Source organism: Kogia breviceps, chromosome 10 (genome assembly GCF_026419965.1).
Source record: "Kogia breviceps isolate mKogBre1 chromosome 10, mKogBre1 haplotype 1, whole genome shotgun sequence".
Lineage (NCBI taxonomy): Eukaryota > Metazoa > Chordata > Mammalia > Artiodactyla > Physeteridae > Kogia > Kogia breviceps.
The window spans coordinates 45,914,615-45,938,436 of NC_081319.1; the positions used below are offsets into that span (position 1 = coordinate 45,914,615).

The 23,822-nt window shown below is 48.0% G+C and overlaps 1 protein-coding gene across 11 annotated transcripts in view; it reads left to right on the top strand.

Moving 5' to 3' along the window:
* Positions 1–23,822, top strand: part of TRAK1 (trafficking kinesin protein 1) — a 157,268-nt gene that overhangs the window by 123,038 nt on the left and 10,408 nt on the right. For 5 of the 11 annotated variants that reach the window (XM_067005597.1, XM_067005596.1, XM_067044576.1 and 2 more), the window contains 9 exons: positions 278–386; positions 2,577–2,655; positions 3,637–3,767; positions 4,440–4,514; positions 5,076–5,213; positions 8,896–8,972; positions 10,162–10,398; positions 11,470–11,786; positions 17,904–18,248. In XM_067005597.1, the coding sequence (XP_066861698.1) occupies positions 278–386; positions 2,577–2,655; positions 3,637–3,767; positions 4,440–4,514; positions 5,076–5,213; positions 8,896–8,972; positions 10,162–10,398; positions 11,470–11,786; positions 17,904–18,248 (1,508 nt within the window). The remainder of the gene's footprint in view (positions 1–277; positions 387–2,576; positions 2,656–3,636; positions 3,768–4,439; positions 4,515–5,075; positions 5,214–8,895; positions 8,973–10,161; positions 10,399–11,469; positions 11,787–17,903; positions 18,249–23,822) is intronic. The other 6 variants (XM_067005602.1, XM_067005601.1, XM_067005600.1 and 3 more) reach the window with 2 other exon arrangements.

A 23,822-nucleotide genomic window follows, 5' to 3' on the forward strand; every position in this document is an offset into this window, starting at 1 on the left:
TGGCACATAGAAGGCATCCCAGATTGTGTAGACTTCAAATAGAATTGGTTCCCCTGAAATTTGAGGCAAAGTGGCCGGAAAGGGCTGGGATGTGGCTCTGAAGTGCCGTAAGCCTGTGCCGTTTTCCTGGTGGTGAGGGAGCAGCCTGATTGATCATTGTCACCCCTGCACCTTTCATGAGCTTTCCTTGAAACGGCCCTTCTTTGTGCTTCTCCATGGTTTGCCAGGTGGTGGGAGGAAATGCCTCCCTCCCTAGAAAGTGAACTTTCTCCCCCAGGTTGAAGAGGAATGAGTCGTCCTCCTCTGTCCAGAATTACTTCCATCTGGATTCTCTCCAGAAGAAGCTGAAGGACCTTGAAGAGGAGAACGTTGTACTTCGATCAGAGGTGACGTGCACTCCCTGCCCTCGTCCCCTCTGCAAGGGTGGTGGCCCCATTTGCATGTCTGGTGAGAATAGCTGTGATTACAGCCCCGCCGTCCTCCAGGGTGATGGTCTGTGGAAGAGCCATGTGGACCTGGGGTCACAGTCACACCAAGTGCCCAGAGGGCGTGCCTTATTTATGAGCTGGGCATTGCCTTCAAAGGGCAGCACATACTGTCTGGGCTGCAGCAGACGACTGGTGAATTATGCAGCATGGGGATGGGTAAGAGTGGCAAACCCTTTTCCTTCTCGGTCAGGACCAAAGCTCCTAGAAAGTGGGGCCTTGCCATGGTGGTCTCCAGCTCGGACGTAGAAATGACTTGGAGGCCTGGTGTGAAAGCCTCGTTTTCACTTTACTGCAGGTCACATGTGCCCTAGTAGTACACGAGAACTTGGAGACATATTTCTTAGACAGTTAACTTAAAAAGGTTGAACTGAGTGAGGCAGCTTGGAAACCCGTGTTTTGTTTTGCTTTGTTTTTTGCGCTACGTGGGCCTCTCACCGCTGTGGCCTCTCCCGTTGTGGAGCACAGGCTCCGGACGCGCAGGCTCAGCGGCCATGGCTCACGGGCCCAGCCGCTCCGCGGCATGTGGGATCTTCCCGGACCGGGGCATGAACCCGTGTCCCCTGCATCGGCAGGTGGACTCTCAACCACTGTGCCACCAGGGAAGCCCCCGTGCTTTTGAGTATTTCTGATTGGCTAGTCACTGTGATGGGTACTTTGCCTGCATTCTTTTTAATAAAATCTTCACAACAAGCCTGGAAGCTGGTTACTTTGATTCTCATTTACAGTAGGGAAAACGGTAAGTGTTTTGATTGCCCAAGATCTTGCAAATTAGTGACAACAGAGCCAGGATTTGTGAGTCTCTGTGGCTCCAAACCCCACATTATTTCCCTTCACCCACTTCCCCTATCCAGAAATACAGATGCCTGCAAATTTAGTACTTTTTGTTTAATTATCAGTGAGTTTATGCTCTCTAGCCAGAGGTATGGTACAGCCCTATCGATCAGGCCCTTGTCTGTCAAGTTTGGGCTGCATGTTCACCTAAGCTGGCCCAGGGTTCCCCAAAGTCCTTCCAATAGGGCAGACCACCTGTCACCTCGAACTTGCCTCACATGTTGGAAAGAGCCTCATGTCTGGGCTTAACAGGATGCTCTTCTGCCTGAGGAGAGGGTCATTCATGTCTCTTAGCCATTAACTCTTCCAGCCTCTCATTTACTGACGGGCGACATAAGCCCAGTGCGACCAAGCTTTCTCTGCCAGGCAGTGGCTGAGCCAAAACTACAGTCCAGTTTTCTCCATTCTGAGTTCCAGCCTCTGCTGCAAGTAAATGCTCTAGCCCCAGGCACACAGCAGTTTGTCCCTCTGTCGGAGTCTTCCCCTAAAGCAAGCAGAGGGAATCTGATCCCAGCCCCGGATTCCGGCTCCTGCATCTGGCTTTCAGGACTGTGGCATCTCTGGGGCCAGGACCTGAGGGCTCAGAGATACCTCTCTAACTGGGGCATTTTCTTGGGGCCTTCAGATCTCTTATCTTCCCACCCTTTCAGCCAGGAGCAAAGCCATCCAGAGTCCGAGGGTAGCTCTTGGGTCTCTGAACTTTAATGCTTTCATATTGTACCCTGTTTTTACTCAGCTGAATACAACAGGTCTAACTCCCACCCAGAAACTCATAGGATCAGTAATAGGAACCCCTGCTGCATTCTGTTCTAGAAAGGAACTATTGCCATGCACAACACAATTCCCCTGGGCGTTTTCAACCCATATTCAACCCAAACTCAAACATCCCCGGCACGTAGTAGGTGTGATAAGTGTTAGCCATTCTTGTGGTGGTGATTATCCTTAGAATGCCCACAGTAGGCAGGGATGTGTCATAGGCACTGTTTGGGTCACAAGGCAGGTCCATGACTCTGAGCCAGGACAGACACACGAGAATAGACAGGCCGACTGATAGAGGGGGCGCTCACAAGAGTTTTAGCAACTGCTTTGTGTGGTGCCCTCTAGTGGTTGGGATTGACTTTCTATATCTGAGGGCTCAGTGGGTCACAGCTGGGGAGATGCTGAAGGGCAGCTTCCCAGACCCAGGTTAGCCCTTGCTGCATCCCCTGGGCTGTCCAGGTGTGACTGTGGGATCTCTGACCTGAGCCTTGTCCACAGGCCTGCCAGCTGAAGACGGAGACCATTACCTATGAAGAGAAGGAGAAGCAGCTGGTCAACGACTGCGTGAAGGAGCTGAGTATGGCCTGCCCCCCACCACTCCTGTCCCTCGCTTTTACTTTCCGCATCTGCCGTCATTAAGACCAGGCGGGTTTGCATCACCTGATAGAGTGTGGTCTTCCTGCCAGCCCAGGCTCAGTAGCATTTTTTTCTGAAAACTAGAGGCCTCCCCTGATCTTGTGTGGCACCCCTCACCCTCGTTTATGAGACCCTGGGTGTGGTGTTGTCAGCCGTACGTTTCCCAGTCTCTCGCAATTAATTAAAATTCATTTAAATTTTGGCTTTCTGCTGGAATATTGGTTATTGAATGTCTGAGTTAGGTCCAGCTTCGAAGTCCTGAGCTGAAGATGTGGAAGAACAGCCTTATAGTATCAGTAACTTGATGTGTAAACGTTGAGGCCAGAGTTCTCAGCTTTGCACATATTATGTGCTTCCCCCCACCCTCTCCACGATAAGTTTACACGTTAAGACAAACGGGCAACACAGTATTCTGAGTGTCAGCAAAACACTAAAGTCAATGAAACACACCCTATCTTTAAATCTAGTAAAATGAGTTATGGCTCTGAATATGGGTTGAAAATGCCCAGGGGAATTGTGTTGTGCATAGCAATAGTTCCTTTCTAGAACAGAGTGCAGCAGGGGTTCCTGTTACTGATGGGGGTGTGTTCCTGTGTGGAACGTGCAGAATTGGCCAGAGGCGCCTTCTGTTTGGTATGGCACCTCCGGGCTGACTGCCCAAGCCTGCCCGATTTTCTCTGGGGAGGTGGCTCTGGGCAGTGGGGTGAGAACCCACACAGAGCCTGTGAGCCGTAGCTGGTGGGCCGGTTCCTCCTCACGACAGACCGAGCCCATATAGGAAGATGGGGACTCTCCCTGCAAGCCATCTTCACGTGCCCTCTCCACTACTCCCCCGTCTTGTAATAAAGATGATTTTTTTCATGGACAAACCACAAAGAAACCATTCTCTCTGGCTCTTGCGACTGTCGTTTCTTGGTCAAAGGAGATGCCAACGTGCAGATTGCCAGTATCTCGGAGGAACTGGCCAAGAAGACGGAAGATGCTGCCCGCCAGCAGGAGGAGATCACACATCTGCTCTCCCAAATAGTTGATTTGCAGAAGAAGGCAAAAGCTGTAAGGCTTCTGTTTCTCTGGCTGATGCAAAAGTAGCTGTTCTGAGGTCGAGAAGGGTCATTTACCCCAAAGACAGTGCCCTTTAGATTCATATTTTAGGAATTTGTGCTGTCCCTTTAGAACTTTTGCTAAAGCTTCGCAGATTCAATAGCATAAAATTTGTTGCCCTGAATTGGCAAAGGGGATCACATTTATCACCACTTACCTCCTAAGAAAAATCTGCAAATGAATAGAACCCATTAAGAAAGGTAAAGGGGCTGTAAACAGAGAGTTGGGGAATTCAGAGTCTGAATGATCTAGTTTGGTATTTGGCCTTACACTGGGCACCTGTATATTCTGCAGTAGAACCATGTCCCCTTGAGATTTAAGAAGAAACAGCGAAAAAACAATTAAGTTTCCCATGTCAGGCCTTTGCTGGAAGCCTGAGGTGAAATGCTTCCAGAGAGCAGCCGTGACTATGGAGGGTAGGGGTAAGCGATAGGGAATGAACACGGACACAGGCAATACGCTGCCTTCCAAACTATATAAAAGACAAAATTTTACTCCAGTATAAGATAAAATCTCCCTGTGGACATGTGACAGGATCATAACGGATCAGGGAGTAAGAGGGGAAAAGTTAGACTTTCCTACGTGTCTTTAAAGAGAAGCTGATTTCCCTTTGCCACGTTCTAGTGTGCAGTGGAAAATGAAGAACTTGTCCAACACCTGGGGGCTGCCAAGGACGCCCAGCGGCAGCTCACGGCCGAGGTGAGTGGCTCTCCCTCATTTCATCAGGGCCCCGGTCCCAGCTGGGGTACATCAGCCTCCTTCTAACAGGCTGTGTGGGTCCCGTCCATCTTAACGACCATTTTGATATTGAATCGAATGTCATTCTTACTCCTAAGGCAGCTCCCAGTTCTGCTGGAGCTGGCCGTGAGCACCTGGGAGCCTGGGCTGTACCCCAGCCTGGAGCCCGCCGCGCACGGGCTCCCGACAAACGTTCCAATAAGGGCAAGGACACAGGGCACGCCAAGTCAGAGGAGCCCCGTTCAAAGATGTGGCAGGAAACGAGGGAGTGATGATTTGCCCTTTTGTTTGTTTTCTCTCAGTTGCTCATTGTTATATTAGTGTTTTAGGAGATTTCCGAGTCTGCAAGTAAGAGAAAAACTGTGCCTTGAGGACTCTTTGGCCTCAGGACACAGGGCAGCTGGTCCTGTGGAGGGCGGGAGCCTCTGGTAGTGATCCTGGTTCTTCCTGGCTCTGGAGTGGGTGGGTGGGTGGTACCAGGTCTCACATCCCAGCCCTCTGCCCTTTCCTGGTGTCCGGCAGCTGCGCGAGCTGGAGGACAAGTACGCCGAGTGCATGGAGATGCTCCACGAGGCGCAGGAAGAGATCAAGAACCTCCGGAACAAGACCATGCCCAACACCACATCCAGGCGTTACCACTCGCTGGGCCTATTTCCCATGGTGAGTGCCCGCCTGCTGCCTGACCCCCGCTTCCCACCCTCAGGCCAGCGGGTGCTCCTGGGAGGAGGGCGGGTCTGGAGCTGAGCCTCTGCAGGTGGCTTCTCCTTTTGCAGCTTGGATCTGGATCCGAGATGAGGGCTCGCGAGCCTAGCCCGTGGCTTCTTAACCACGTGAGACGAATCGGTTCTTTATTTTCCGTCCCTCTGAATCTGTCTTTCCTACTCCTGCCCTTGGAAGATAAATTTAGTAGGAACCAGATTTAGTAGCCACCTCAGATATGTGGAAGGCACTCTACATTATTTTTCCCCGACTTTTTTAGAGTATGTGCTATTTTGGCCTCACAAGCGCATTCGAGAATTCTTAAATTGCCTTATGGTTCCGCTGGTTCTTTGTATGCTTATTAACCGTTCTGGTGGCTTTCGGCATCTGTGATCTGAAAAAAGATTTCCCTCTGTGCCGGGTGTGAAATTTTTATATTTTTCATCTTATTTCACCACAATCTTATTTCTTTAACCCCGGCCTGATCTGTTTCATGTTTAAGCTTTAGGGGAATGTGGTTGAGCAGGGGGCTCTCCAGGAGGCTGACCTCTCCCTATGGGGGTTGGGCAGCACAGGGTGGTGCCCCTCTGATGGTTATTTCCCAGTAATATTTGGGGAACTTTCTCATTTTATCTTCTTCTGTCAGACTAGGGCCCCTTGAAGGTGGGGACCATGTCTTATTTGCTATTTCCTCCCTCTCTCTCTTTAATACTCTGCACCTAGCACAGTGCTTGGTCTATTGTAGAGTTGTAGGTGCTTACTACAACTATTAGATCTGGATGGCTGAGTCAACAGACTGAATAGCAAACCATCAAGAACTTTTCAGGCTCTATTTCCGTGCTTTGATGAGATACCAGTTCTCTCTGAGGAGAGAAGAACTTTTGAGAGAAACTCCTCTAAATGAAATAGGAGTGAAGGGCTGTATAAATGTTTGTGAAAGTTGGTCCCTTTCAAATTGACCTTTACTCAGGGCTCTTTTTTCTTCACAGATTCCCCCTCTCCATTGCAGACACTGTCACCCAACCCCTTGCTGTCTGAACCACTTTTTCTAAATCACGATCTCCTTTTCTTCTTTGATTTCATATATAAAGTCAGGTGCTCTCTCTCCACCTGATTGAAATCTAAGGGAAACCAAAGAGAAAGACACAACATAAATAGTCAGCTTTCCAAGAAGCAGATTGGTGATCCAGTGATTCCAAGAATCCCAATGAAGGCAGCAAAGGACAATCTATCCCCTGAATCCCGATCTAGAGCTGACTATGCTTGGCTCACAGATGGGCCCGTGTAGCTTTGTACACTCCCTGCCTCACTTCCCCTCCTTCCCGGTTTCACATCTCCTGGGGCTGTCTTGTTTCTTGCATGCCTGGGATTCACTCTCCTGTGTTCCTGCTCTCAAGGACAGACCTGTACTTTAAAGCTAAACCTAGACATAAGAAAAGTTGAATTGAAAGTCTGCATTTAGGTTTCTTCTGGAGAGATTGATTCTCAGCGTTTATTATTTGCTGAGGTGGAGCTTTTGTTTGCCCTTTTTCTGCTGTTGGCAGAGCTCAGTTTTTGAAGATGGCTATTTTTAAAGTGCATTATGCATGAAAGGTATTTAAGGCAATCTAAAGCTTGCATCATGTCTGTGTCTCTGGAGCAGAACGCCCGGATCTGCCTCTCTTGCTCCCAGCCCTTCTAACTGCTGAATAAAAGAGGTGGCAGGTTTTGCTCGAGTATGTTCCCAATTCTCTTGTGTTATGGCCAAGAGTTCTTAATCTGGGATCTACAGACAGGATTCAGTGGGCCCTTGAACTTCGAGGGAGGATTATATCTTATATGTTCATTAATCCCTAACTGTACTTGGTGTTTCCTTCCTTCATGAAGGTAGGTAACAAACCACAGTGATATTAGCATCCCCGTGACTTTGTCATCCATTGAAATCACAGCTCTTTTCATAGCACATGTCAGTGGCCACAGATGTCCCAAGACACCACCTGTGCTCATCTCCGCTTCAAAGTGACAGTCATTACCAGTCCTAAAACCCGATCCTGTGTGTTACTCTATCATACTTGCAGTTATTAATATTTTAGTAATTAACTCAGTATATCTGGCTTCCTCTTTTTTTCTTTCTTTTTTTTCTTTTTTTTTTTTTTTTGCGGTATGCGGGCCTCTCACTGTTGTGGCCTCTCCCGTTGCAGAGCACAGGCTCCGGATGCGCAGGCTCAGCGGCCATGGCTCACGGGCCCAGCCGCTCGGCAGCATGTGGGATCTTCCTGGACCAGGGCATGAACCCGTGTCCCCTGCATCGGCAGGCGGACTCTCGACCACTGCGCCACCAGGGAAGCCCGTGGCTTCCTCTTTAATCCTAATTATTTTATTCATTTAAAAACATTATTCTGAGAAAGGATCCATGCTCATCTCCAGATGGCCCAGGGGGGATCGTGGCCACAAATGTCACAGACCTTGCTTGTGACTTTCCTCCAGAACAGCAGTGTCATTAGTAGTTTGGTATCTTGTTTCTCTTAAGTGGTATGAAGGTCCTTCCCTTGTGCAGAACTTGGAATGTAAACAGTATTAAGAAAAATAAACTAGCTTAAAAATTACAAATTCCAGACGGGAGCATCTCCAGTGGACTGGGGGCCCTGGAGGTGGACACCCTGGAGGAGGCCCCATGCTCTGTCAGCTGGGAAGCCACCGGCCACAAGTGACTATGTAAATTTAAATCACTTAAAATTAGTGCAGTTAAGAATTCAGTTCCTCAGTCACACTGGTCACATTTCAAGCACTCAGTAGCCACCTGTGGCCAGTGTCTCCCATACTGGATGGTGCAGAAAGAGAACATTCCCGTCATCGCAGGAAGTTCTGTTGCTTGGCACGAATTTAGCCCTTCTCTTCAGGTTCTCCTAGGTGGTGTCCTCCTCTGAGGCCTCAGCAGGTGCTTTTCTGCACACCCTATCGGCATCCACCTGCGTGAGCATGAGGGAGTGTTTGTCAGGCTCTGCTTCACCCAGTGAGGCCTGGTGGGCGGTTCAGGGAGGGGGTACTCAGCAGGCCCCTCCACTGCTGAGTCTGAGCTTGGGACTTGGCCCATCCAGGAGGTGAGAAGTCCTCAATGACTGGTCTTCCCCAGACCCACAAATTCACAACCTGGCTAGAGAAAGACACAAGTGGACTGTTCAGAGAACAGGCAAGGTCTTAATGTGTTTGCTGTCTCCTTGGGGGAGGAGATGAAGGATTCCTGGCGGAAATGAGATGTGAGCCTGTTGTTAAAGGTGGGTGGGTCACAGATGGTTGGGGGGCACAGGAGCTTTCCCTGCCGGAGGCCAGGGATCACAAGAGCAGAGCCCAAATGACAGCACCCATCACTCAGGTCCTCCCCCGCAAGCTCTCTGCCTCTCCTTGTGGTCACCGCCACAGCTCCATGGTTTAGCCCAGGGAACATAGGGTTTGCTTTCAGACCCTCAGTTCACACGAACAAAGGGGCTTTACACTTAGCTCCACGGGGATCGCTCAGCCCGGCGTTCTGCCCGTGGCAGATGCTGTCACCCTGTGTTCTGAGGCCTCGGTTTATGCTCTGTGTCCAGGCTGTCTTTGTGCCTCTTCTAGAGACAGAGCACTTGAATTGCTGCTCACTCACTGTGTGTCTCCCGGCTTTTCCCAGGACTCCTTGGCGGCGGAGATCGAGGGAACCATGCGCAAGGAGCTGCAGCTGGAAGAGCCCGAGTCGCCAGACATCGCGTACGGCCTTGGTTCTCAGCTCCCAGGGACTGTGGGGTGGGCCTCAGATGCCAGCAGTGATCACTGTGATCCTTCCGCAGACAGTCTAGATTAAGGGAAATTAGAGAACGCAGCTGACAACCCCCCTCCTCTTCTGGTTGGGTTTTAAATATATATTATGAACTTGCAGAAAGTTAAGGAAGGACAGATGTATTTCCCATCTCTCTTCACACAAGCTTCATCTTGACACCACCGCTCATTTTTATCTTTCTTTTCAGTGGAAAATGTTACTTTAAAAAAATTTTGACGTCTGTTAGGAAAAGAAAAATAAGATGCAATCTGAGATACAGAGGGCTCTTCGAGGGGGTGGGGTGTGAGCAAGGCTTCCGTTTCCTTTCTGCATACATACCGGCCTGTGCAATCTCTCTTCCTAACTTGAGACCTTGCACTTGGCCTGCTCGGAGGTGTAAGGAACCTGTGGATCTGATTTCATCAAGTTTTCTCTGGACCCAACTCCCATAGACAGAACTTAAATGGGATCCTGGAAGTGACCAGTCCCTAAGCCTCGGTGCATGTGTGAAGCCCTCTGCAGCCCAGAAAGAAGCAGCCATTATAGAAACATACCTACCTTTTTCTCCTTAAAAGAGAACAAATGAGCATCGAAGTGTGGTTCTGCTCTTAGAAATGGCAGTTTCCAGCCAAAAAAAAAAAAAAAAAGACTAATTTGGTGTTTATCATCTCGTTATAGAAGTTTTTAAGACTAACTTTAAGTCTTACTTTTTTTTTTTTAATATGAATGGTCAACAAAGACTCATTCTGCAAAAATTTATTGAGCCCTGTTATGTGCTGAGCAGTGAACACTGCCCTCCTGGAGTTTGCTTTCTAGAGACTATCATGAGAGAAGAAAACTAGGTGGGAGATAAAAGTTACCATTAAATATATTTGTAGGTCAAGCTTAAGGGAAGTAGGAAGCAGTATCAACTTTAGGACACAACCACATAGTGGAGCCCTGAATTCTGTGGGTATTGAGTCTCTTGAATTCCAGCCAACACCCTAAGAAACACGTGGAAGGCACAGGGTGTCGGGCTGCTTGGGGGTCACAGTGGGCCAGCTGCCTATTGGCTTCTCAGTGGATAGTGTTTGGAGGGTTGAACTCCAGGGTCATTCCTGCATTTGCTTAGTCATGGATGATGTTGTGCATTCTCCCCAGTCACCAGAAGCGAGTCTTTGAGACCGTAAGAAACATCAACCAGGTCGTCAAGCAGAGGTCTCTGACCCCATCCCCCATGAACATCCCTGGCTCCAACCAGTCCTCGGCCATGAACTCCCTCCTGTCCAGCTGTGTCAGCACCCCCCGGTCCAGCTTCTACGGCAGTGACGTCGGCAACGTTGTCCTTGACAACAAGACCAACAGCATCATCCTGGAAGCAGAGTCAGCAGACCTGGGGTGAGCTAGCCGGGGTCTTTTATCTTTCTGCTTTGGGGACAGGTAGGGGGGATTGAACACAGGTTCAGTAATCAGAAGAAGGGGGGCTGATAAGAGTCACCTGAAAAGTGTAGTCCTTTCAGTTCTCAAATCTGTCGTACCAACCAGCTGAGCTTATGCTTATCTTGATGCTGCTGTGTTAACCAATTTAAAGAGTTATAACAGGATGCACCAGAAGTCGGTTTTTCTGTGAAATGTTGGAGGAGAGGATAAATGACAATTTTTTTTCTGTTAATCTTTATCTGTTAGGCTACAGACCAGACATTTGTTTCATGAACCCCTTTGTAGCTTGGATTCTGAAAGGCTGAGGAGGACTCAGGCTCGGTCTTGTGACCAGAATCTGGTTCGCTTCAGAAGGTGGGGTGCAGGGTGTCTGGCAAGTGCCCGCCACACTATGCATTACTGGGATGGGTCCTCTTCAGTGGTGGCCTGTCCCTCTCATCCTGAAGCCCTGCAGGACACCCCCTCCCCGCCCCCAACCGCCATTCCATTGTCCATCCTTTTCCTATGACTTCACAAAATTGGATTTTCTGACCGATGGGTCAGACAGTTGGAAACTGCTCTATCAGAACTTTGGGTTTTTCTGGACTTTATTATTTTTCTTATTGAAGTATAGTTGCTGTACAATATTATGTCAGTTACAGGTAGGTGTACAACATGGTGATTCACAATTTTTAAAGGTTATAGTCCACTTAGAGTTATTATAAAATATTGGTTATCAGCCTGAAGAAGGTTTCTTCCTAAGGCGTCATGAGGGAGATAGATGTTTTGTAGGGGTTGGATTTTATGTAGTGTGTGCAAATTTGCAATGCACCTTCAGGCTCCCTCCTCACCTCCCTGAGGAAAAAAAGAACCAACAGAGGGAATTGTTATTCTGGACAGGCATTTGTTTCCCCATTTTAGCCTAAATTTCAACTGCCTTGGTTTCCTTAGAAGATCCAGCTACCACCTGGAAACTAGCAGTTAACGCCGTCGTTGTCTAGCGCCCCCTGCTGGGTGCTCCGCGCTCACCCCCTTTTCCCCTCCTTCCAGAAACGAGGAGCGGAGTAAGAAGCCGGGCACGCCGGGCACCCCGGGCTCCCACGACCTGGAAACGGCGCTGCGGCGCCTGTCCCTCCGCCGGGAGAACTACCTCTCGGAGAGGAGGTTCTTCGAGGAGGAACAGGAGCGGAAGCTCAGGGAGCTGGCGGAGAAGGGCGAGCTGCTCAGCGGCTCCCTGACGCCCACTGAGAGCATCATGTCCCTGGGCACGCACTCGCGGTTCTCGGAGTTCACCGGCTTCTCTGGCATGTCGTTCAGCAGCCGCTCCTACCTGCCCGAGAAGCTGCAGATCGTCAAGCCGCTGGAAGGTGATCACAAGGGGCCTCGGCCCCTCTCTGTCCTCCTCAGCGACTCCCTGTGGTCCCTGATCCACCACCGGAAAGCTGGCAACCTCTGTAACGCCTACTCCTTTTTCTTCCGAGATAGCCACCCGCGCTGCTGGTTTGAGTTCCTCTGAGTGCCCAGGCCTCCACCTCTCCCGGTGCAGGTTTGGAAATGCACACACAGGCAGCCCAGACTAACCTCCAACTCAGCCAAAGAAAAGAAAACGTGTTGGCGCTGGTTTCCTAGTTCTCTTTCTCTTGCATTTAGAACCTTAGAAGTACAAATCTTTTGGGGAGGTAGAGGCGCTCCTAACATCCTCAGAAGTTAATCAGGACATGCCTGGGGGTGTGAGAAGTGTAGCCAATTGATGCTTTGACTTCTCAGAAAATTTGGGGTCAGGGACGGGGTGTGCAAAGCAAACGCTGTAAGTTGTTTTTTTCAAGGTGAAAGCGGTTTGCTATTTGTTGACTCACATGTTCTGCTTTGGTCTTCAAATAAAGAGGGTGTGGCTTTCCTCAGATGCAGTGTGTTCTGAGCAAGGCTTCTAGACCTTCACAATTTGGGGGCCGGGAAGGGGGTGGCTGTGGAGGCGAGTGAGTCCTGTCCCTCCTTAAGCCTACCTTTTCCAGGGGCAATTAAGTTTCTAGTGTCAGGGACATCCTAGATGATTAACCTCATGGAAAAACTCCCCTTTTTTCCTTCTATTTGCCTTAGGCATTGTAACATGTGTTCCCCTTACCTACCACTACCCTGCTGAGAGCCACTAAGTGCTTGTAATTTTCTTTTTTTTTTTCCTCCTTTAGTTTGGAAACCCATGAGAGTTTGAGAAGGTATTTCAGAATTCTACTATGTATCTAATGCAAAGCCAAATCAGAATTTCTGTAAGGCCGTATTTCTCAACTTATTTTTATTACCCTCTTTAAGAATCCATTTTAGCCATTAATTCCCAATCCCTTCCCCCCAGAAAAGTTAATGCCATAGATATATTTGTTATATGTGTATCTGTGCCTAAAGAGAGTACAGTTATTCACCCCAGAAGAACCAGTTTTCAACCCTGGGGGGCAGTATCACCCCTGTTAGGATGCATGCTGTAAGATGAGGTTGTACTTGTTAAAGGCCCAAGAAATGCTGGGTGCCATAATTCTCCAAAGGAAGGAAGAGGGTGGGCGAACATTCTTTTTTCATAATTACTTTTTAATTGTATAATTTAGGTCCTTCTTAGATTTCAGAAGAGGGATGGCTCATCTTTTTTTTAACTGTTTATTCAGTTGTAAGCTTGGTGATTGTTTTCTGATCCATAATTATGTCTGTTTTTCTTTCAATAAAATCTTCCATTTCTGCAATTTTACTTTTTGCCTTTCTTTTCTTTTTTCTCCTTTGTCTCTCAAAGGTCATTGGAATTTATCATCTCTATCTTGTCTGCTTACTATATTTTACTTTGTGTTTCATTAGATCATCTAAGAATATGTTTTTGGATTCATTTTCCAAGCATATTATAGGAAGAGATTTTTTTTAAGTTATTTTGACCAGTTCATCTTTTTCTTTTTTAACCTTGTGACGTAGATAGCAGTAGTTTTGTGATAAATTAATAGAATAAGAGGAAATCCCATTAGATTTGCAAGATAAATTTCAACTATAGTACCCTGCTCACCAGGAACCCATATCACTACCATTAAAAAGTCATGTCTTATCACTTTGGGCTGTAAAGTATCCTCATGATAGAGATCTATCCCTCTGGCTCCATTTTGTAGTCCTCTGACTTCTTAGCTGTTTAAAATACAACCAATATTTTTTTTCTTCCTCTCCTCTACAATTACTTCTGTGTTACCATGTTTAATTTGATATGGTGAAGTGCTGACATGGAAGTCTGCCTGATGCTGGGTTCATTACAGCTCTAATTGTGGTGTTGGATAAGTTACTTTACCTTTTTGAGCCCTGTTTCCCTTATTGCGAAATAGGGCTCACATCTGCCACACAGATTGTGGCAAGGAATAAATGTGATGTGTTTTTATTGTGCCCAGCATCTGATAGGTGCTTATTAACTTGTAGGCTCCTTAAACTTGCCCCTATTCCAGTAGCTCAGCTATAAGGGCTAGCCTTACCAGTGTTGAGACCTGGACCAGCATTTTGCTGGGGCCAATGTTCTTACATCCTTTTCCACTGCCACCGAGAAGCTGATAGGATTCCCATGCTCTCCAGTGGCCCAGGTAAATGTACCTGTGGTGAGGCCCCTGGAGAATATTGGCTGGGATCATAGCAGATAGCCAATCTGTGTCGTCCATCTGTGTCTCCCTTACCTATTTAATTAATCTTGCTATCTGCTCATTGGTGTCAGCCAAAATAACTGGGCTAGGTGTTTAAGAATGGTAGCACTCTTGTCTCTTCACCTTATCTTACACGTTTTAAGCAGGTAAAGGACAAACAAGATACTCAAACTGGAAAGAGATATATCGGCATTAAAAAGATGAATCAGGCAGTATTTTTCCCCTCTCTTTTGCTCTTCCTTTCTGATTTACTATAACCAGATAGTATTTCCAAATATAAACAAGTTAATATGTAATTAGGGAAAAGCATACACTTCCAATCTGTACATTATCCAGCAGGTTTAGTTCTAACTTTTAAGCCCTAGGTGCTCTGCTGACATAAATGGATTTAGTTTTTTCTCCTTTGGTGACATGAAAACCTTTTAGTTAGAGCAAATAAAGCAGACAGAAGGAAAGGGGCAGTGACCGTAATTACGTTTCTGCGCTGTCCACGCCCTGCTCCATAGACCATCTTGGTGCCTATTAGGAACATGAGGGTTCCCCTTTTTGCCTGCCTGACCCCAGCTTCATTCTCATGTGGGTGGGAGAAGGTGATGGTAATGGGAGGTAGCTAATAGTACAGTGATCCTCCTGCTTTGTGCTTGACAAATAAAGGAGGCCAGGAGGGGTGGGCAAGGGAGGTGGGGGGGAGCTGGGGAAACGGGATAGGAAAGAGACAACAAAGGCTCTGAATAAGGCAGAACTCCTCACACTCCACCTCTCATCCACTGCCACGCCTGGAGCACCACGTTTGCTCGGGCCTCAGAACGAGTCAGGAGTGGAGATGGTCCATGAGCCCCCTGCACGGCATAACTCACATGACAGTCAAGTTTGCAGAGGTTTTCACCAACAGTCACTTTCGTAGAATAGAAAACACTGAGAATTAGAACACCATTCACGTGTGTTATTGACCTGATTTCTGAGGCTCACATTATGTGAGGCCTCTTCAGAGCTATCTGAGAGGTGGTGTTTATGGTCAAGAGGCTGGGCACTGGAGACAGCCTGGGTTTAAAGCCTGGCTGTGCAGCCTCTGGCAAGTCACTTTACCTCCCTGCGCTCGGTTTCCTCATCTGTAACGTAAGGATGGCAGGGTTCTCCTGATGACTGAGTCAGTAAATGTAGGTGTCTTAGAAGAGAGCCTGGCTCTTAGTGCTCAGTAAAGATTGGCTATTCCGTGAGTAAAGGAGGCCTGAGGCGTGGGGTAAAAAGGCACGTATTATGCATCTTTCAGCATAACCTTTCCATTGTAATCTCACTAGATTTCCTTGCTCTGCATTTTCAGGGAATGCAAAAAACTCCATGTACTTCTGTAGCTTCTTTAACTCCAAATAGCAACTCTCTGTAGCCTCATTTCTCTCTCGGACTCATGCATGGGGTGGGGAGAGATGGGGCAGCCTGTTAAACAGATGGAGAATGGAGGCCCACGGGACTCTTTTCCGGGCCCAGACCTCCAGCCTCAATGAGTTCTTTCCCGGTGCATTGTAAACGTCTAGAACCCCCTTCAGAAGGATGAGGAGATCTGCCACTTCCTTGACATGGTTCTTCACTTTCCAGTGTGTTGACTTTCCCTTTAGTCCCCTTCCCAATGTGGCCATGGCCACATTGCATCTGGGGATTTCTCATCTTCCTTCTAAGACCTGGGTGCGCCGCCCCAAGCTGGGTGTCGTATTGCCTTGTTTAAAATTTCTCCCCAGTGCAGTTTTGTTGCCAGGAATGTGGACATGTGAACAGTGAACACACAAACCGGGGGCCCATTTTGGATTATTATGCGTGGAGGTCCCCAGGAGTGGCAGGAGAAACCCCACTGCTGGGAGAGTTTGCATCTCCTGGCAGGCCCTGGGCGCCCACGGGGAAGCTGCACTGCCCGCCATTTATTCCTCTATATTCTCACTGAGCCCAGGTTCCTGGCTAGTTTTCAGACCTGTGGTTTGAGGAGGGAGGCAGGATGAGTTTACAGAAAGAACTGGGCCTTTAGCACTGAACCCTGGCTATGCTACCGGTAACTCAGTGACTCTGGAAGTTACATAACGTCAGTGAACCTCTGTCTGTGAGGTGTGGGTAATAATACTTAACCTTGCAGGGTGATTTTGAGGAGTGAGTCTAGGTGATAACATGTAAAGCAAGCTGCCCTGCTGGCACACCTCCATACAGGGTAGCTTTTTAAAAAATGGTACCATGGCACCTGGGACTCAGGATCCCATGCACAGGTTTGTTTCGTTATATGTACCTTTCATCTCTTTTCTTTTTTGCATTTAGAATATTTTCTAGTTATATTCAATAGGTTTGGGTTACGTAGGTTGCTATCGTACTTGGGACACTTAAAACCATGAGAGACCCCTAAGTGCGTACAGTTTTTTTCTCTTTTAAGTGGATTTGAAATTGCCCGTTTGCAAAATCCTTTCAAGACTCCTCGGCTGAGGCTGCCCCATGAGGAGTTATTCCCAGCAGTGTTTTGGAGGCAGTGCACTCACTGAGCACAGCGGAGGGTCGGGGAGTTCAGTTAAGTTCCTGGACCACTTCCTGACCCCACTGCCTGCCTGCCTGCCTTTCACTTCTCTTTCATCTTGACTCCTGAGCTGCTGGCCCCTGGCATCCCTGGTTCCCCTTTTGGACGTTCCCCAGGGCATCCTGGTCGTCTGGAGGGATTCCTGCCCTCCCAACAGAGGATACCCTCGGGAAACCAGCAGTGAGTGTCTGGGAGTTCACTGAGAACTGTTCTCAAAGTCTCTCCGTTGAGCGTGGAATGTTATTGGTGTGACTAGCTTCTTCATCTGTGGAATGGGGATAGAATGCCCACGGGCGGGGCACCCACAGTACCAGGGCCGTGTGAGGGGTATTAAGTGTCCTAAGGGGGAGAAAGTTTGCTCTAGCAGATGGGCTGGGCAGAGTCCCGGCACAGAGTAACATGCTAAAAGGTCTGAGATGTAGTTCCTCAGTAAATACACTTCTTAACCCAAGTTTCCTAAGCAGACTTGGTCTTGGAACACCTCTCTTTGGAAGCACCGGCTTTACCTTCCAGGTCCTCAAGGACGCACTCCGGTGTTATTACAGACCTTGCTTGGTGTCATCTGATTCCCAGGCTCTGGTGTCAGCCAGGATATGGGCTCCTCTGCTTCAGACCTCTGTGTGGACTTATGTGTTCTTAAATCACGTCTCTTTAAGCCAGTTCCCTCTCCCCAAACCTGCAGCCTGTCAGGCTTGCTAGCGGAATACAGAAAACCTAGGCAAAGGAGGTGACGGCTGTGCCCACCACTTCTCTGTGTGCTACTTTAATTTCTTTTTGCTTTTCTCTTGTTGTGGGTCCTAGAGTTGGTTTGCCATCGTCTTATTCTGCCTCTGCTGTCTTCCCTGTTGCCAGCTGTGTGTATTTGGTATAGAATCCATGCACATTCCCCCTCCCACCCCTCTTCTGTGCTTGCCTCGCTTATTTTTTCCTCTTCTATTTCTAATGTGATTCTGTGTTGGATTTGGGGGTTAACATCAGTTGATTAAAATAAAGAGTTTGTCACCAAACATCCTTGGCACATGGTATGGCGTTAATTTTACTTTGTAAAAAAAAAAATGATTTTCGTCCTTAAATTGGTGCCCCTTCCGGGCATGGAAGGGGATTAGCACCTGCTGCACAGCAGGAGGGGCAAGGGCAGCTCAATGGGTGTCCCTACCAGAGTCCACCTGGGGCACCCAGGGCCCCCTGGGGCTCACGCTGCACACTGGAGGGTGGTGAACAGCAATCCGCTTAGACCCCCCGTCCTAACCCTCTCTTTTCCCTGTCGCCCCCTCTGCCCTTTCTCCTGCAAGGTTCTGTCACCCTTCACCACTGGCAGCAGTTGGCCCAGCCTCACCTCGGGGGCATCCTGGACCCTCGGCCTGGTGTGGTCACCAAGGGCTTCCGGACACTGGATGTTGACCTGGATGAAGTGTACTGCCTTAACGACTTCGAAGAAGATGACACAGGTGACCACATTTCCCTCCCGGGCCTAGCTACCTCCACGCCAGTTCAGCACCCAGAGACCTCAGGTGAGAGGTCCCGAGCACGCGTGACTGTCTCAGGCAGCAGAAGTTACCCGAGCCGGCCTCAGGCTTTCCCAGAGGAGATGCAGGAGCCGCCCGCGGCCGAGGAGGAGGAGGAGGAGGAGGGGTCTGGTGAGGGCATCGCGATCACTCCTGTAAACCTGGCATCTCTACCGGAGGCAGAGTTCCGGGCCATTCTCACTTCTGTCCCGAGCACCATCCGTAGTGGCTCTCTGTCTGTAGCTTCTGCTCGTCTGTGTGGGTGATGATGAAAGCATTCCCACTGTGCGGTTCCATTTTTTAATAGAGTCTGATGCCTCCTTCTGTAACAAATGGGTGCGGCTCCCTGCCCATCTCGGAGGTGCATGGCCCGGCGGGCTCTTGAAGAGGAGCAGGAAAGGCTGCTAAAAAGAAGTGGATTATTGCCCCCTACCCACCCCGAGCATCAGCTTCCCCTTCCTGTTCTGGCTGTCTCCCCATGTCTAAAAGACATCTTCTCGGGTCCCCTGGTGACTTCCAAACTGAGCTGAGCTGAGTTGGGCAGTTTTAGGGGCAATTATGAGTGCTGGATCGTTCAGAAGGTGAATGAGAGGATCTGTTACCTACACGATGCGTTAAAATGGGAAGAAGGATTTCAGAGATCACTTCATAGATCAGCCTCTTCCCTTTCCTCAGTGTAGTGAAGGCGTATGTGTTTTCTTTCCAGCTTATACGTGTGTTCAAAGTAGATGTTTTTAAAGTGTTTTAGCAATACTCCTTAATCCAGCAAACCCTGAGAGGATGTCAGTAAACTTTTTTAGAGAGAGAACTCTAGAGGAATCTGGAAAAGAGCACTGGTTGATCTCTGTGTCCACCTCCCTCCACCCCAATATTAAAGATATGACCATGAAGTTGCAGAATTACACATCCTAGGCATCACTGGGATGAAAAGCTTTGTGCCCAGGGCCCTGGCATCACAGGGTCACGTGGTTTACTATTTACCCCAGACTTCCTGGACCCCCTGGCTGTTTGGGCTGAGGGGGGAGACCCAGAAAAAGATGAATTAACCCAATGTCGTCATCCTCATGACATTCCCAGGTCACCAGATTTGAGGAGAGGACGTTCATCTTTGTGACTGATAATTTTCGTTCATGATAGGTACAACACTCCCCATAGAGTACAGGGCAGGAGAGAGCTGAGGTTCATGGTGCTGTCTCCCATCCCCTGGCTAAGTTCACACACCTCTGGCCAAGGAACTTTTCTTTTTTCTTTGACATAAACTTTAGAGGTATCATCAAGTAAAAAGGATTATTTAGCACCTGGGTTTATTTATGTCTTATTTTAACTTTTAGCCGTTGAGTTGCCAGATTAAGCTTGCAAGGGAATGAAAATGCATATTATTTAGGATCTTCTCACTTAAGAAAAGGAACCCTTTTTCCTTCGGTACTGTTACCTCCCTGTGTCCTCGGCACTGGTGCCCCTCTGGAAGGCAGACCGTGGTACAGGAGACACTGTGTCTGCTGATTTTGTGGCTGACGGGGCAGGCATCGTGTTGAGCGTGGTGATCCCTCCCTGCAGTCTTGCAGGTGGATTAGAAGGTGGATGCTGTAAATTTAAAGAAGCACCATTCGGTTTCTCTTGGAGAAGTTGTAGAGAAGGAATAAAGCTTATCAATTCAGCTAAGAATATCTCTCTGAGGACGGGAGGAACAAGGGGACCAGTTATGAGGAGCTAAGTCCTAACCACTTTCCTTACCACACAACGAAGGCGTATCCATTGCTTCCCACCTTCCTGAAACCTGCAGCAAATCCATGCCAGCAACTTTGAGGAGAGGCACACAAACGTACAGTGGAAACTATAGAGGAGTCACAATGGTAGTGGGCAACCAGAAAGAATTATATAGATTGCTGAAGGAAATTTAGGGAAGGTCTGATCACCTAGGCAAAGTTTCTTTCGAGCTTGTTTTCTGGGTAAGACTTGGTAAAAGCTCAGTGCAGGAGGGAAAGGCACGGACAATGATTTGGCTCTTTTTTCTCTGTGGGGAATGACAGAACCACTTTGATTCTAGGAATGTAAGAAGCAGTCACTCTACATAAATCATCCCAGGGGCCCTGAGTGGCATTATGTACATAATCTTGGAGTTACAGGTAGACAGATAAGTCTCAGTGGAAAAGCCTGGGGCATCCTCTGTCTTGGAACGTGTACCCTCGCCGGCCTGGTCCCTGCCTTGGTCTGCCTTTTCCTTTTGCCAAACAGCACAGTTCCAGGAGCTGCCATCTGCCTGGGAAGACTTAGTAGGGAGAACCTTTGAAGACAGAAGGTGATTAACCTTTCTTTTTTAACAACTGGTATTATGGGAGGAAATTGGGAAAACTTGTATATTAGGCACTTTTGTCTAGAGCCTGCTCTCTCATGGAGAAAACATTTTGAGTACTGAAAAATATTTATTAATATATTTTAATGTATTATTGTGTCATTATTTGATTTTTATAATCCCATGTCTTTAAAAAGGATAAATCCTTGTTATATTTGTAAATAATTTAGATGATTAAAATGGATTATGTAAAACAATTTTTAGATTACAGTTTTACTTTATTTCAGTAATATATTTTATGTTTTAATTCCTATAGAAAGTGAACTTTTATCAGAAATAGACATAATCTCGTACTGCCAGTGTTCTGAATTTTAGGTATTTATGTGTAGAGAAGAACCTGCATGTGGTAAAGGATTAAGATCCGAGTTTAAAGTCACATAGTTAGGTCAGCAGATGGTTGGATGGACAGTCCAGGTGAATTATCTTGGATGCCTTGATTCTTAAAGGAGAGACAGAGGCAAGATTAAAGCAACATAGAAGAAAGCAAAGGTCAGTTTACTTAATGCTCATACACATGGAGACCATTTCCAATGGGAGAAATATCCTAAAACAGGCTCCTGTAAATCATGGCAGCCTATCTGGTAGTGGTACTGCAGTGGAGCTGTGTGTCATTTTTGAGGCTGAGTGTTGAAGGCAAAAATCACATTTGGTCAAAATTGCCCTTGAAAATCCCTGAAGCTGCAGCACTTGGGCCCCCAGAAGCAAAAGCCAAGAACTAGCTTCTTTCGTAGCTTTTTTTTTTTTTTTCGGTACGCGGGCCTCTCACTGTTGTGGCCTCTCCCGTTGCGGAGCACAGGCTTCGGACGCGCAGGCTCAGCGGCCATGGCTCACAGGCTTAGTTGCTCCGCGGCATGTGGGATCTTCCCGGACTGGGGCACGAACCCGTGTCCCCTGCATCAGCAGGCGGACTCTCAACCACTGCGCCACCAGGGAAGCCCTGTAACTTTCTTATTTGATACGTAGGTCCAGGTTCTGTTCAGGAGAGGTTACTTTGAAGAGAAGGCAACAGCTGGTGAATGAAAGGAGGCAGACAGAAAGCTCGAGGAACTGAGTATCACTCCAGCCTCCTCTCGGGCAGGGGCTGGTGTGAGCAAAGCCCCGGGTGGCCATCCTGTTGCACTGTCAGTCCCACTGCAGAAGCAGGACCCAAAGGAGCTTGTGAGGGAACGTTGGTCATGAGGACCTGATGAATCCAGAAGGGAAAGTCTGATACATTTGATTCACAGACCCTCTGGGAAGGTTCCTTCTTATCTCCACCGAGGGAGTTCACAAAGAGATCCCACTCTGATGAGAAGACTTTTCAACCCCACCCTGGTGTGTAGCAGTTACAGGAGTTTGGTCATTATGGACAAAGCTGGGGTCTGCTCTCACCCCCCTGTATTAGGAGATGCTAAGGAAGCCCTGTGCTCTTGCATCAAAATGTATAGTAAACCAGAACCAGGCCAGTGCAGCCCAAAGTGAAAACTGAATGAAGAATCACATATAATTTACTCATCCCAAACAGCACGGAGTCAACCCTGCTTAAAATATCCAGAACAAGCCCGCTTGCTGGAACCGCTTTTTCTATAGAACCTCACCTCTGAAAACCATAGGAGGGCACTGCCGTGCTCCGAGGGGCACCCACTTGGATTGTTGAGTGGGCGTTTGTTTGCACAATGCGTCTTCTAAAGTGGAGGACCCTTGAGGTAGCACGTGGGTGCGCGTTGAGGTTCCGGTGAGTTGTCCAGTTGCGCCACCTATTGACGCACGGGAGAAGTGCGCTCTTGAACAGGCTCTGGTAGCACCAGCTGGATGATGGACTTGTGGCCGCTTAGCCAGGCCCGCTCCCCGTACCTGTTGGAGTTTGCCACAGGACGGCCATGAAGGCAGAGGGCGCAGGGTCCAGCTTTGTTGGCATCTGAAGAATCCAAAGAGACTCTTGCGTTTGCCCTTTTGATATTTTAACAGCATTCTAAAAAGTGATTTGGGGACTTCCCTGGTGGTCCAGTGGTAAAGAATCCACCTTGCAATGCAGGGGACATGGGTTCGATCCCTGGTCAGGGAACTAAGATCCCACATGCCGCGGGGCAACTAAGCTGGCGTGCCACAACTACTTACTGAGTTCGCGTGCCTCAACTGGAGCCTGTGTGCCTCAATCTACAGAGCCCACGTGCTCTGGAACCGGCGGGCCACAGCTACAGAGCCCGTGCTCCCTGGAGCCTGCACGCCACAGCTAAAGAAGAGAAAACCCACACGCCACAACTAGAGAGAAGCCCGGGCACCACAATTAAGATGCTGCATGCCTCAACAATGATCCCGTGTGCTGCATCTAAGACCTGCCACAGGCAAGAATAAATAAAATAAATAAATATATATATATATATTTTTTTAAGTCATTTTATCTCCTGAAGATACCCCAAGGGCCACCTGAGGGAATTTCTGGTCCTCTCTGTGCCATTCCGTGAGATTGTTCCTCTGTTAAGTCACTTTTTAGATGAAACAGAGTAGACAGCTTGGTGTAGGGGGACAAGTAGACTTTTTATTTTTAAAAATTTTGCAGGAAACAAAAGTTGTACAGAAACCAGGAAGAGATCTTGTGATGTGGTTCAAAATCTCTGTGCTAGAATCCTCCCCAGTGCCTATGGGCTGGATGTCTGCACTGGGGACTCAGGGGTCCCTAGAGCTGCAGGACCAGACAGGGGCTGTGTAAAAGAAATGCTTAAGAAGCAGAGAAAAAGAGTCACAGGCCCATGTTAAGCCTGGAACTAAGGGCTTAAAAATGTCATCTTGTAATAGTGTGTAGTTTAATATCACTTTTATTTTTAAAAAAGAAAAGAAGCTGTACTGCTGTATCTGAAACTACCCTTGATTCCCTACCCTCCCAGAGAAAAACACTTGTTAAAGCCACATTAATCCCAAACAGCGTTTATGTTAATGATGAAGCACAGGGTAAACAAAGGTTTTATGGAGTTTTTCCCACATGGACTCATCATAGAACTTTTTTTCCAGAAAAATTCACCCGCAGTGTTATATAAAGAAGTGACAGAAAAAGTCTTTAGAGTGTTTTTCTATCCCCTGAGAGTTTAGTTTTTTAGGAAGAATTCTAAAACATTGCTTTAAAAAAAAAGGGGGGCATGTAGCTGACAGGCAAAGATACGTGTCCCACCTCCACTGTGGTTACTCCTTGAGCAAAAAAGAACAAAGTCATTAGAAGCTGGTAAAAAGATGAAAAAAAAAAAGTACTGATGTTTGCAGGGCTTTCAAGCCATACCTTTAAGCTGGATGGACAATGCTTTTACTTTCAATAGGTTTGTTTTTGCTTGGACAGAAAAAGTCGCCCAGTGGATGCCACTGTTGATGTGGTGGCAGCTACT